The following is a 14,505-nucleotide window of genomic DNA, read 5'->3' on the forward strand; positions in this document are numbered from 1 at the left end:
GAAGCACCAATCGCGATGATGTCAGTGAAGTGAAACGACTGACAGTGGAAAAATAACGATATGTTCACCCAAGTGTTCCCCGTTTTATTATCACTTTTGAAGACTTTCCTCAGTCTCAGAATCCTTCACTGACACTTGAAGCGCCGCATTGCTATTGTAGAAGAATCGAACTGCTGTTGTTTCAGTTTGGCATACAAAACCATAAACGAAAAATAGCTATCATTCAGTTTATGCATGAATTGTAAAAAAAGTTTTTATCACACTGTTAACCTGCAAAATATAATTAGTAGCAAAAAGTTCGGACAGACAGAATTAATTAAAATGAGCAATCAGTGCTTTTCGACGCTTTTTTGCATGCAAAATCAGAAGCCGAACAACCTTGAATTTTTTGTCAGACCAAATTCAAAATGCGAGATTGTCGGTTATCCGATGATTATGCTAGCCTAATTTTTAAATACTGTGATGAACATCCAGATTTTACTACAAAACAGCTCGACGCTTCGGATGCAATTGCCCGCCGTGGTTATAGAATTTGAGCGAAACTCGGATCTACTTAACAATCTCACCCCCCCCCCCTCCCTTCCGCTATTGTATTTACTAAATAATATCTACCCCTGTGAATAAAAACAGTAAATTCGCACTAGAGCATTGTATGTTAACTCGAATTTTGCTGCATTCTGATTGGTCGAAAGTTCGCTGCCAGTAATTTAATTAACAATCTCCTCCCCTTTCTTGAAAGTGGGAATTGTTAAGTAGATCCCGTAACTCTGCTTTATGAACTTTCGATGTTATGTTTATTTCAGTTTTAGTTTCAGTTGATGTCTAGACAGTTGCTCTTTTTAATTATTTCTGTCTGTCCGAACTTTTTGCAACTCTCTATACAACAATAATTTTTTTAGCATGGCTACAATTGAAAATTCAGTCTCAGATTTTTTCTCTACTCCAAACTTGGAAGTTTTTGCATACAAGGTAAACCAATCTCACTTTTTCGAAATGCAGAGCAAAATAAATTTTAGATTTGAAAAAACAGTCAGACAGTTTTGATGTATATAGGAGAACGTTTATCATAGAAATTTTTTATATTTTCTGTAGGCTGAAATGATAATGGAACTGTATGACAAGAAGTTCCCATCTATAGAAATTATAAGATCAGAAGTTTTGATAAACCTTCAATTTTTCACTTCCGGGGAGTGAATAGTATGAGAGTTAAACTCTTACAAAAAGGTACCTCTAGCAGGCGTCAAAGTTGAGAACATTTTGGATCAATTTAATACAAATTATAGTCCATTATCAATCAGCAAATTGATGAGCTTAAAAGTATATCGAAAAACATTTCTTTATAATGAATTATTATGTACATTATTATTATTTAGACATCAAAATGGAACAGAAATCCATTATAATTCATTTTTCAAACTTTAAATTCACTAAGAAATTAAATTTTGCAATAAAAAAATTTTATAAAAAAAGAAAAGATTTGAAAAGGATTTATATTCCATTTTGATGTCTCAATGAGAAATACGTACATGATATTTCATTAAAAAGAAACTTCTTCATTAGAAAAGTTCATTTTTATCTTTCCTTTCATGAATGTCCAGTGTTGATAATTCAGCTGACTGGCTCTATGAAACAGTTTTCAATACTTTAAATGATTTTTCATCGTTTTTTTTTGTAAAAGATTAGGAAAGAAATCAAGCTTCAAAAAGTTAATTTAACTGGTTTTAGTTACGTATGAAGTAATTATAGTCTCTTAATTGGATAAAATTACATTATGGAGTAATGTAAATGTGAAAAATATCATAATCTGAAAAAGACTCATGTTTTTAATGCACTCTGAATCAAATTTGAAAGGGTTTGGACACAATATATTACTCGACGACTTTATTTGTCGGGTATTCAACTTGCATCGAAAAAATCCTATTATACAAAGCTTTTTGCAAATCAGGGAACAGCAATAAAGCTACTTGCATCAAACGTAGGTGTTGGGTCATTGTAAATAGTATGGTACAACCAAACGAAGTGCCAATATATTCACTATCAGAAAAGCAATTGCACCTGCTCGATCAATACATCGAATGCAAAATCTCCAAATTTCTTTGTGAGTTTCGACCAGAGTTTCCTTCGTTTTCGAATTTTCGAAAATATTTCGCTCTAATCGAAAAACTTCAAACGCTAGTCTCGGTAGTGAAGTATTGTCCGAATATATTTCGGACCTTAGCTCGTCGCTTATTTCAAAAATTTCATTCGGAAGCTCGCGTCTCATTTTCTTCACCATCGGAATGGGGACAAAGAGGAACCTTGCAGCGACTGCGAATAGCTGATAAATTTTGCGTTGTCGTCTGTCGGAAAAGTAGTCGTAAATTTCTGTAGAGTGATGGGCGGCAAGTCCGACTATGCTGATGATGAGAGAGAACCAGATTATGAGTGTAGATGCAAAGCAGTACTGGCTTACTATAGGCACCTAGAGTAAACTAGCATGCTAATGACAATAAAACTGAACAAGTACGAACTTTTCTAATGAAAATATTTGACATTTAAAAGTTTACCAAAATAGGTGGACCTAGACATGAGATCAGTCAAAGACTCGAGCGCGGAAGTATAAATGTACTATTCGACACCTCTCAAAAGCATTAAACAGCTGAAAAATTGACTACTGATAGTAACTGCTCAGGTGTAAAATGATAAGAATGGAAAACAAATATTGGAGCGTGAATAAAAATTATATATATATATATATATATATGTGTTACCTGAACAGAATTGATGGGTATGAAGGCCCTTATCATGACCATGTTGAATGTCTGTGTGTTGAACAGTGACATGATATAGCCGACCTTTTCGCCTCCTTCGTTTGGAAGGATGAAGACAAGAGTGGAGAGGAATCTGGACAAAATTAAGGATAAACAAGAGTGAATATCCAGGGTGAGACGTTAAACTTATTTCCCGTAGGTGTAACGGTCATCAGTAGCAGTAGTTTCATGGGAAGTTGTTTTAATTTACTAAAAAATAGTGACTTTTACCGTTTCTACTTGTCTTGCTAAATTTGCCTTTTATACTTTGGTCGGAAAGCGAAAACTTCTAACTCGGTTATTTCGGATGAAAATCCTCCGAACATCTCATTGCAGCTCGAATTGTTTTTGAAAGAGCTTTATTAATATGATATAACTTTCGACCTCATCTTTTTTTTGTGGTACCTGGTTAGTGGAAAATCACATTCTAGTCTAAAGATATTCTAAACTCCGGAGCCGAAAATCGGATCGAAAACCCTATCAATCCAAAAGCACATATGAAATAGCATCAACGTTCATTCTGTATAGTGAGTTATGACCTTTGGCCTGTACTTATAGAGTAATTTCAGATAAGGTACACCGTCTGCTCGTCACGCTATCTTATTTTCGGCCGGATAGATTCGTGCAACTTCTTAGTCTAATACCAATCTTAGTCTTACTCTTATATCTCCTAGTCTCAATAGATCTAGTGTATACTGGTTTTCGCGAGTTAGTTCTTGGAGTTTATCCAGAAGGAGAACAACTATTTTCTAAGATTTATTCAAATTGTTCTTGTGCTGAAACTACAAGTAGTTTCAGCACTTAAAAATAAGTGTCAATGTTAGAGATGGAATATGATTGGTTAGTTAGTATTATTTTAGAGAGGTAATTTATCAATAATAAAATTGGTGTATAAGTACTAGGTTAGAACTGTTTCCACTCATCCGGGGTTTAGAGAATTTTTAGTTTTTAATTGTTTTTTTTTGCAGTGAAGGACGGGTGATGTAGTTGTCTTTGGAGAATGTGAGCAGTGACATCTTGGAGAGAGGAGAGATGTAGTTGTTTGTGTAGATGGAAGAAGGTTTTTTTCGTGTTTCAAGATGGATCTCGTTGATCGTGGGTAGTCTTGGGTTATTGTGTCAAGACTTCTGATCGATGCAATGATGTATCGTTTTCATTAAGTTTAGGGCGAGACTACGTGTAGGGTGAACTTTGACTTACCCGTGTGAAGTGCCAGCGACTAGGATCGGTATGTGAGATCAACATCAAGATGGTTCTTGGTCTGATTCAATGTGTTTTCTTTGCTGCGATGTTGAGTCCGTACTTAAAATCCTTTGAGGGTAGTGACTTTGGCAGCACACCAAATAGATTTGCCATTCCAGAGTTGGAATGTAGTCGGGTTGTCATCTCCTTTGCTGTTCGTTCCTTGGGCTCTAAGAAATTTTGAAATACTGCATTTATATATTCACATCTTGTTAGTTAAGTTTTATTTTTAGTTATGATTTATTGCTATCGCAGAAGCGTTTTTGTTTTAGTTTTGTTATTTTAAAGAGTCGTTCACCCTAAAGCAACTCTCGTCACAAATAGAGCGTGAGTCACCAAGTCTGGTTGTAGCGCGGTGGGTTAGGCCGGCTATAGAGCATGCTCAGGACGTCCTTCTGGTGAGGCCAGGAGTGGGCTATATTTTATGGTTTCTTTGTGCAGAGTCTCTTTATAAGTTCATCCTGTTGTTACATTTTCATTACGTGTTTTTCTCTTTTTTGTTTTGGATGTGTCCTTTTCTCAAAAGTACAATCATTTGTTTTGTATTTGTCTTTCGACTGTTTTGTGTTTTGTTTGGTTTCAAATAAACTTGAAAGTGGCTTTCAAAAGAAAAATTTATCCAGTTTTAATCTGGGTTTGATCCGGTTTGGGTACCTTGGGACTTTTTCTCCAAGTCATATTATTAGATTGTGGTTTATGGCGTTAGTAAGTTGCGTTGGTTAGTTTAGCTTGTTATATAATTCCTTTAAACCGGGTTAAAGGAAAAGTTGAAACGTGTGAAAACAAGTTAGAGTTGTTATCAGTGAAAGTTAAAACTTGGAATTCATTATTTAAACAACTCTTCGTGACTTCATGGGCGAACTGTGCGTTTTTGGAAAGAGTGTGTGATTTATGGGCGAGTGAACGATTCAGATTTATAAAAGAAGCGTCTTGTAAAAAGATTAATTCGCTTTAAATTATTCGCATTTTTTAAATGAATTTACTACATAGAAGTACTAATTTACTGCTATGGAAGTTTAAATTTATAAATAAATTGCTTTGGAAAAAAGAGTTTTACTGCTTCAAAAACACACTGCGACTGTTACATTGAATTTGAAAACTTTATAGAAAAGAGTTAACAATTTTTTATTTGTTTGTTTTTGTTTTAGATGATTTAATGGGGGAAACTAAAAAAGAAAAGTGAGACACATATAAAGAATGGTTAGTATGTTTTGAACTTTATTAGTGTAAATATTTAATTATACTTACAAAGGGTCGTCGTCGGCAAAAAAATCCAATTGGGAAATCAGTGTGAATAGTGTCTGATGATGTGAGGAGCTTAGTTAGCATGTGGATGACGTATTTATTTTGAAGGAGATGCCATACAGGCTCGAGTTCTCGGATGATTTTGTGCGCTTCACTATTGAGTGAGAATTCAGGCAGTGTAATTTGGATTAGCTTATATAGCTCGTGATTGTATTTAGTATTGTGAATGTATTCTAGAATTTGGACTAGGATGGGCTGTAGATATTCATGGGGGACGATTAGTGGGTGGGATTTTTCAACATAAAAACATTTGATTAGTGGGCAGAATATAAACAATTGTCTTATGAGGTCATAGTTTTGGAGGATGGCTTGCATGTTAGTATTTTTATACAATAAGTGAAGTTTAGAAAGTATGGTGATGTGTATTTGGAGTTAATGAATGTGAATCTGTGTTGTGGGTTTCGTGATGGTGTGTTAGTTATGTAGTGGTGTTAAATAAATTTATATTAGGTGTATGTGTGGGTTAGTTTAGTGCGTAAGATTTTCTCATGTGAGCAGTTCAAGTCACCTTATTTTAACTTGAGGAAATTAAAAATTAGTGAAAACTGATTAAACTTGTTAAGCTAAGAATAATAAGCTTTGGTGTCTCGGAGTGGTGTAGAATTAACATTATCATATTTTTTAATCATGCTGTTAATGACAAATACATATTGTAATTTCATTAAAAAAATTTCAGTCAGCTGGGGACTAGTGTTTTTGTCTTCTTCCAAGATTGTATCTTCCGTATATCGTGCAATAGCGTGATCATAGTGTTTAATTGAAAATCTGTTTGCTTTTTGTGCAACAAATATATATATATATAGTGTTTGCTTTAGTCTTATGGTTGTGAGTGGTTTTTCATGCAGTGCTGCGGTTAGGTGATGTAGTCGGGACTGATATATTTCAATGTCAGCTGGGTTATTGTATAAGAGGAGTGCTAGTGGGTTAGTGAAGTGTTAGTTCGTTGGTCGTTGTTAGTGGTCTGATAGTAAATATATTGTGGAAAGAAGGGTAAGCTATATTTTAAAAATTCCTTGGTCTTTGTGTGGAGTGAGTGAAGGGGGGAAATTAGTCAGGGTGGTCGGGAGTGGTGAAGTATTTAGGTATTTGGATGCTTTCGTTTGAATACTCGGTGGGCTCGGTTTTCTTCTAATGTGGAGGCTGGGTTGGAGGACTCGGAGGAGAAACAGGATTGTGATAAATGATGAAGTGTTAAGGTGTTAGTTTTTTGAACCTGTTGATGTAAGGTAATGAAATTATCAAGCTCGTATTCTAGTTCTTCATTGAAAGGGCTGGGGGGGTCGGGTTGATCACTTTCCATTGAGGAGAGGATTGGGGCTGCGTCGGCGTAGGAAGAAGGTGCTGGGGATGGTTCATCGGGAGTTGGAGTGTGGAGTGGCGGAAGGGGGTTGCGAAAAAATGGACGGGCTGGGCTCGAGGTTCTGAAGTTCATCAGGGGTGTCAATATCGGAATTTTTAAAATGTGAGATGGTATGAAAAACTGTATTTGTGGAACCATCAGATTCCATGCGTGGTGAATTAGTAGTGAATGATGGCAAGGGAGAAGAAGTGAAGTCACAAATTGATATTGAGATTGGATTGGTAATAAAGGGAACGGTCAAGGGAAACAATCTTCCGGCGCACCGTGGGCTAAAAAGATGATTGTTATGAGAACTAAATCTAGTGGTGTGTGGCTGTTCTACAATGTAATCGTATCAGTCTTCTATATTTGAATGATGGGCTCTTATTTGAGTAATTGGGTTTTGTGGGTAGCTATGACTTGTTGAGATGCGCTCTGTTATTGCAGTTTTTTTATAGTTTCATGGTACTAAAGATAATGGATGGTAATTATGAAAATTGTGTAATTGTGGTGCAGTAGGTGTTGTATTTCTGTTGTCTTATGGAATATCGTATGCGTTTGGTAAATTTGATAATGATGAGGAATTTGCTAATGGTGAATTTGATAATTGAGAATGCGTTGATAATTTGTTTATTGTATTTGCTTATTTGAGCGTCTGAAAGAAATTTATAATTCGACTTCGAAAATATACCAGAAAATCCTGCTAACAATATGCGTGCTAGACTTGCTTGTTTGTTGACTTGTGTGTGTTTTGCGCATGTGTTCCAAATTCCTTTCAAACATGAGAAGAGAAAACCAAAAAAATTACACATAGCGTAGAACATAGTTATTTTTTCTAAAATGTAATAGGGTCATCCTAGAAAGGCGTTAAGTTCATTTTTGAAGCTTACAAAGCTAAAAAACTTTTAAAAGGTGAAATATCTTGTGGACTGCATTTTTCACAGTTTAAATATATGTAATCTTTTATACCTTCAAAAGTATCCGCTTTAGTCTTGTGCATAGATGTCTCAAAATCCTGTGGTTTTGGCAATTTTTCTCAAATTCTGACCTATTTATTGTCTTTGGATTATGTCCATGTTTGTAAGAAGTTTTTGAATTTGTTGTGTGCGAATGTGATGTTGTGTATCGGATCTGTTGTAAGTACCTATTGATTGTAAAACTATAATGGGGTTACGAGCAATACCCCTGATACTTTCTCGTGAAAGTTTCTTTAATGAAGGCATAAGTGTGGGGTATGGAGTGAGAAGATAGTATTTGTCTTCATATGGGTTTAGCTGTACAAAATTCTGGCTCCTTTCACAAAAATATGTTCCTCTAAAAAGTGTAACGACAAAAAATACTTTACTTTTGTAGAATATAGGTATTCTTTATAACATCTTTTATCTTCAAAAACATTAGTGGATGTGTAATACCATAGTCTGTTTTCTTCGTAATCGATAAAGTGTGGTCTTTTGTCTGATAATAAATATCCTGAATAAGGTGTTTTTAGTACTGCGAGTGCAAGTGATTGTAGAATTTGTGTTCGTTCTTGTTCACATAAGTGATGAAGTGTTTCTAATTCTGATAATGACATTTCTTGAAAAATTCTGCTCTTTGTGTAGTCCAATTTCATATCTAAGTGGATGTCATAGTGATTTGCGCCAAAATAAGTATTGTTGATGAGTGATAGTTTTTGTAAACGTGTGCTGCTGTTATCTTACGGGCAAAGTTTTCCACCAATAGTTCATGTGGTTTTCAAAAATGTTACTGGGATGTATGATTTTTCGTCTGGAAGACAGACCTTCAGTTTGTAGTGACGCCATGCGCTCGTCGTACAAAAACTTCCAGCTTTTCTTGGCCTTCGAACCCGTTTCTTCTTCACTCGGGCTTATACTCGACATCATCGCGTTCTTGCTCTGCTTGGCCAGAGATGAGTGGGTATTGGCTGGATGTGAAAGTTCTTTTCTCAACTTATGACTCTTAGTCTCCGATTTGGACATTCCCCTGAGTAACATTTCATCTCGCGGCTCAACCTCGGAGCGCTCCGAGGCCTCCTCCGTCCTCTCGACTTCCTCTCGTTCGAGGTCCTTGCTCGGCTCAAAGTCGGGTCGAATAAGCGTTCGTTCCCCTTCGTCAAAGGGTTCCACAAGCGTTTCGCTCGCCGGCCCGTCGGCGCTCCGCCCTTGATCGCCATCGAGGTTCTTCTCAATCCTTAGTTTCATTTCGCTCACTGAAAGATCAGCTTGACCTTTAGTCGATTCGTTCTCAGCAAAAACGTCGGAAGCGCTGCTAAACGAAGGTTGGCTACGCCTAGTTTTAAATTTTCGCGTGCTTCCCTTGCTCAGCCTGGGAATCTAAGTAGTCAATCCTAACGAGTCCCTACGCTGCATATTTTGTAATAAACAGTAATACTCGCACAAATTAAGGGCAATGCACACGTAACGCAAACAAGTTCAAGTTAAATTACTTAACGCTGCCTACTCGATCTCGTAAGTATCAAAAATGTCTCTTGGGTTTCTCAATGATAAAGTTAGTGACTCAGCTAAAGTTATACACAGAGCTTACTCAATATTGATATAATGCTAACTCAACCCCGTTGTATAGTATAACAGTATCACAAAATTTTCACAAGATATAATCAACACACAAAACACAATTGATAATCAGATAAGAATATCCTACAGGTGACAGCGACCTTTCGTCAGTATCAATTTACCGCCACACTCTTATCAAGTCACTGCTTTGTTAAAATCAAACAATCTTTTGTAAAAAGCAGTGATGATTCAGGAATAGATAAATAAAACTTAGTCTTAAACAAAAAGACTTCCCTCGATCGGAACACTCCAAAGGAACGAAGCCCAGGACAGAGTCTTCTCAAGTGAATGTTTATTTGCCTAATACACCCACCGAGGTCTTCTTTTAGGTTTCCTGCGATTGCCCGAGCTGTCCTACTAAGTAGCTCAAGGCAACCTCTGATCAAAAAATTTCTAAAGTCTATGAAAAAGCTCCCCCCTACGCGGAACGCTCCAAGTGCACGAGAGCAGGGAACAACTTTTCTTCTCGAGTGAGTGTGTATCTGCCTAATACACTCACCGAGGTCTTCTTCTATGTGTTCTCGGATTGCCCGAGCTTTCCTATTAAGTAGCGCTAGGCAACCACACAACCAAAATCACAACCAAAAAAAAAATTTTTGTTCGGGTACCTCTAACAGACCCGATCTAGAATCCAAAGCTGATCACGAATCTCCGGGTCAAATGGGCCCCTGAGATCTTATTATGCACGCCCGTTGGTAGTTGACGTCTTATTCCGACTCTAAATGCATATTCAAGTTGTTCAAATTGCCCCAGAAGATACCCCTAAATTTTCAATAAGGAGGGTTGCTAAGAGGCTTAAGTCACTCCGGAGGGTTACTCCGGAGGGTTGTTAAGACACTTAGCTTACCTCGGAGGGTTACTTCGGAGGGTTCCTTCAAAATTTCAAATTCTTTGAATATCACTTGTAAGGGTCTCCCACTAGTCTCAGGAGGTGTCAACACCAGCCGAATTCTCCGTGGGGGTTGTTCTAACTTCTTCGGAGGGTCTCGTGGAAAATTTCCACTAAGGAGGGTTGCTAAGGAGCTTAGCTGACTCCGGAGGGTTACTTCGGAGGGTTCCCCAAAAATCAAGAAAAAGGGTTATTTTACCGCGATAAAGCCTCCGAATGCGGTGTAACTGACTTAAAACCAGGTTGGCTGACACGGTCAACCTTCCCAGTAGGATAAAAAAGAGATCTTATAAAATTTTCTGCCGCTCGAAGGGTTCCCTAAAATTTGGACCCTCCGAACCAACAAATTCTAAAAAAATTTCTCTCTTCCGAGGTTATCAACCCAAAAACGCGGTCCGGAAAAGTGGTCAAAAACGTCGACTTATGGTACCAAAATTGTCTAGATCTGTTGGCTAGTTTTTGAGAAATCGCCAAAAACGCTTTCTTCAGAATGGCTTTTTTTCACCACCTATATAGGTTCTGAAAGACTTTTTTCTCAATTCCTATTGAAAAGGCCAAAAAATAATTGAAACGAGCGCAGTAGCCCCGTACGGCACTGGAACAATGCAAATTGCTAGGAAAAGCTTGGATATCCAAAATTTTGGGGTTCTACAATTTGGTCGAAAATCAGTAATTTTCGACAAAATTGGGGTGTTTCTCGGGTCTAAATAGGAGATAAGTAATATATAGTAAGGACAATTATCTATTAGTAGTCGTTAATGAATAATACTATACCCTCCTTTGCACCAAAATACCCGAATTAAGACCCTTAACTCGTAAAATTTGTGATCGATGGAGCCTACAATCGGACCGCGCCAATCGTGTCCCCCACCTCTTAAGTTTTGATGAAATAGTACCCGAACGATACTAAAATTGTTTCAACGATACCCAACAGTCGTTGTGGATGTTGTCCCTTTTGCCCCTGTTGAGTGTGGAACACGTCGGTCAGCTTGCCACTCTACCCTCCGGCCACCGGCAAAATCACCATTCACGTGCTTAAATACTCAAATTACACTCAAGGGAGGGTACCCGACCCGTCACCAAAACACACAATCTTTCTATCAGAAATGATATAAATCAATCTGAAACAACAACAAATAGGAAGGTCAGATCACATCTCGTCCGGAAATAACATATAAACTGTCACTTTATGTTTTTTAATGTTTTTGGTCTTTTTTGGATTTTTTACTGTTTTTTGTTCTTTTTTGTTTTCAATAAAATTGTTTTTGGCTTTTGTTTTTGGCTTTTTTGTTTGGTTTTACGATTTCTTTTTTATTGTTTTTGGTCCCGGGACTTTGGGACAAGCGGGCTCATGACTTCCCACCTAACCTTCCGGGCCCCGGAATTTTCGGTGTTAACTAAGTTAAAAAGCTAAATAGTACTAGGCGGAGGGTACGCACCTTCCCCCTAAAAAAAATAAAGGTCATTAAGACCTCTATCTCGGGCATACTTACGGAGCGGAGGGTTCGTCGCTGAAACGTTTGCTGATCATGATGGTCTCATGCCTTTAACAGGCCCACCCAGGAGCGCCATAAAAACGTCTATGTAACATTCGCCCAAATACTACACAGCGACGGAGCGCAGAAAAAGTACCTATTAACGACTGGCAGGCGTCAGTTACCTTAATCCTACTCGTTTTTCACCGTCTCGACTTTGCCAGTTGATTTTCTGGTCTGTTTAGGGCTAAGTAAAAAGTTACTATTTTTAGGCCATCAGTCAAACTACTTTTGATCAGCTTTCGTTTACATGCGAACACAACCACATAGCTGAAACTCGGATCCTCAGACTACGTGAATGCTATTAAAAACACAGCTCGAATACTCTATTTTAATATGTTTTTGGTGACAGTTCTATAATAAATCTATTAGAGATGGATTGCCCTTTCCTCTTCCTAGCTACTCATATTCTAAAATATCAAATAATACCGGTGTCATTTCAAAGTTCTACGGCATCAGAGTAGCTAAAAAGTTAGTTTACTACAGTCTTTCACCATATATCAGTCTCTGGGGGACCAAGCCTCCGCTTCCGTGTTCTCCTTGTAATAACGACGTTATCACTCCCAATTCGTGGCACGGGAGGGTACTGCTCTCCACCACTTCCCCATTGAAGCCTCCTTTCCCACTATCTTCTTCTGCTAAGGGTCTTATGTGCGTGATCGTCACCAAAAGAGGCTTCGTTTTTCTGTGTTAACGTCCGACTGTTTTTCACTATATTTGCTGTTGTTCTTCTTTTCTCAACTTTTTCAGTCAAAATGGCCGTTTTTTGGTATGTCTGAGAAAGACTCGTTCGTTAATCGAAATTTTGAAAATAGAAAATTCTAGAATACTTCGACCCTCCTTTTCAGCACTTTTTCGTCGTTAAGGTCTTTAATCGTTCTTTCGTGTTCAGCCGGAAGGTTGCGCTGTGCCAATCTGGCAGAATGGCACATATATTATCTGGAGGGTCATGTATTAACTTGATTTATTGTGTATTTTGAGTCCAAATCTGGAAATCCTGATAAAATTACTTATTTAAGTTTTCTTTTTCTACTAAGCGAAATAGATCTTTCTTAAACAATTTTTGTTTATGTGGTTTTTGTTGTGTATTGTTTTTGATCCATGGTGAATATGGTATCGGTTAAAATGTAGAGGTTCTCAACAAGTCTGCTTCGTAATGGTTATTTTAGCAATACAGAAATAAGGGAAAATGTTGTAAATTGTTTATTTGTGCATTATCAAGGTCGGTTCTAACTGCAATTTTGCATTTTAATTGTGGTGATGTTTTGTCTTTTGCAAGGAAAAACTTTATATTTTGCAGTATTTCTACCGTTTTTTTTCTTGTTATCAATTCAAATAGTGTGTTTCGACTGGTTGTATCTGGTAATGCAAGGTTTTTGCCTGCAGTCCAGACCATATTTAGGTTTGAGAATTTCATAAGAGTTAGTTGAAATCTATAAATTTCATGGTTTTGATTTGATTTTTGTGCAAATAGGAAAACTATAGGTTTATTATCTGTAAATAGAACTGTTGGATGGTTGGATCCAAGTTTTAAAAAATCATAATCTGTGAGAGTTTATATTATAGCTGTACATTTTGTCATAAGAGTAGAGAGTCTTAGTTCGGCTTGTGCAAATAGTCTTGAATTTGCTGAGGTAAGACTCATTTTATTTGTTCCTTTGTGTGATTGTAAAAATGCTGCGCCGGTTCCAAAAATGGAGGCGTCGCATATTGCATAAAATGGTTTGTCTGATCTGGGATCGTATGATATTTCCTCAGTGAGAAGTTTTTTTATTTCTTCAAAACGTTGTTTGTGTTCTGTCGTCCATTCAAAACTATTTTGTTGTCTGAGAAAATTATAAAAGGGTTTTAAATATAATAGCATTTTACAGACGTGTTTACTAGAAAAGTTTCGCATTACCAGAAATTCTTGGATTTTTTTTTTAATTGATGAAGATTGAAATTTTATGATTGCGTTTATGCGAGATTTTGATGGAGTTTTTGTATTTCCTTCAATAATATGTCCAAGGAACTTTACGCGAGTGAGAAAGAAATGTGATTTGTCTGGGGCTGCTTTCATGTTTTCCTTGAGTAGTATTTGTTGGTATTTTTCCAATACTTCAAAATTAGATGTAGCATAAGCCATTGGGTATTTAAATATAATACCATCATACAGACGTATTTACTTGAAAAGTTTCGCATTCCCAGAAATTCTTCAATTTTTTTTTTAATTGATGGAGATTGAAATTTTATGATTATGTTTCGTGTATTATGTTTCGTGTATTGTCTGTTATGTTTCGTGTATTATCTGATTTTTCAAAATTATTAAAAATTTTGTTGTTTTGACAAGAACTCGACTCAATTGGTTTTTCACATTCATTTTTAGCCTGAAGCATGTTTATTGAAAGCGTGTTTTCTGTTTGGCTCTCATCATCTTTGGATTCACAATTTTGTGATTTATTTGTAATTCTGAAGTTTCTGTGTTATCAATACCGGGATGGTCTGATTGAGTTTCTTCAGTTGATTGTACCTGGTTCATTTGTCTTTGTTGTTTAGGTGTATCATTTCTATAGTTTTTTGTCAAATTTGATATTGCGTATTATTCCTGTGTGGTGACCGCGAATAATTTCTCTGTCAATTTGAATAATTAGGATTTCGGTTCCTGGAATTGTCACGTGATCTATAATGAAAACTATTTTCATTTGAATAGTTTCGTGATCTATTATCTGAGTATTGTCTAACTCTATTGTTTGGGTAAATCATGTTTGGGTAGAAATTTCTGGAACAGTTGTTTGAATAAAATATATTTCGAGAGTTTGAATGAGAACGATTTCTATAATAAATTGAGTAATTA

General features: G+C 36.7%; 1 protein-coding gene across 2 annotated transcripts in view; it reads right to left on the reverse strand.

Moving 5' to 3' along the window:
* Positions 1-1,724: 1,724 nt before the first annotated feature.
* The window catches only part of LOC134839466 (proton-gated ion channel subunit pbo-6-like), a 32,586-nt gene continuing 19,805 nt past the window's right edge, over positions 1,725-14,505 (reverse strand). Inside the window, exons 5-6 of one of the 2 annotated variants that reach the window (XM_063855022.1) lie at positions 2,751-2,883; positions 1,725-2,461 (exon numbers count right to left, since the gene is read on the reverse strand). In XM_063855022.1, the coding sequence (XP_063711092.1) occupies positions 1,988-2,461; positions 2,751-2,883 (607 nt within the window). In that variant the 3' untranslated portion in view covers positions 1,725-1,987. The remainder of the gene's footprint in view (positions 2,462-2,750; positions 2,884-14,505) is intronic. The other variant, XM_063855023.1, reaches the window with a different exon arrangement.

This window comes from Symsagittifera roscoffensis, chromosome 2 (assembly GCF_963678635.1).
Source record: "Symsagittifera roscoffensis chromosome 2, txSymRosc1.1, whole genome shotgun sequence".
NCBI lineage: Eukaryota > Metazoa > Xenacoelomorpha > Acoela > Convolutidae > Symsagittifera > Symsagittifera roscoffensis.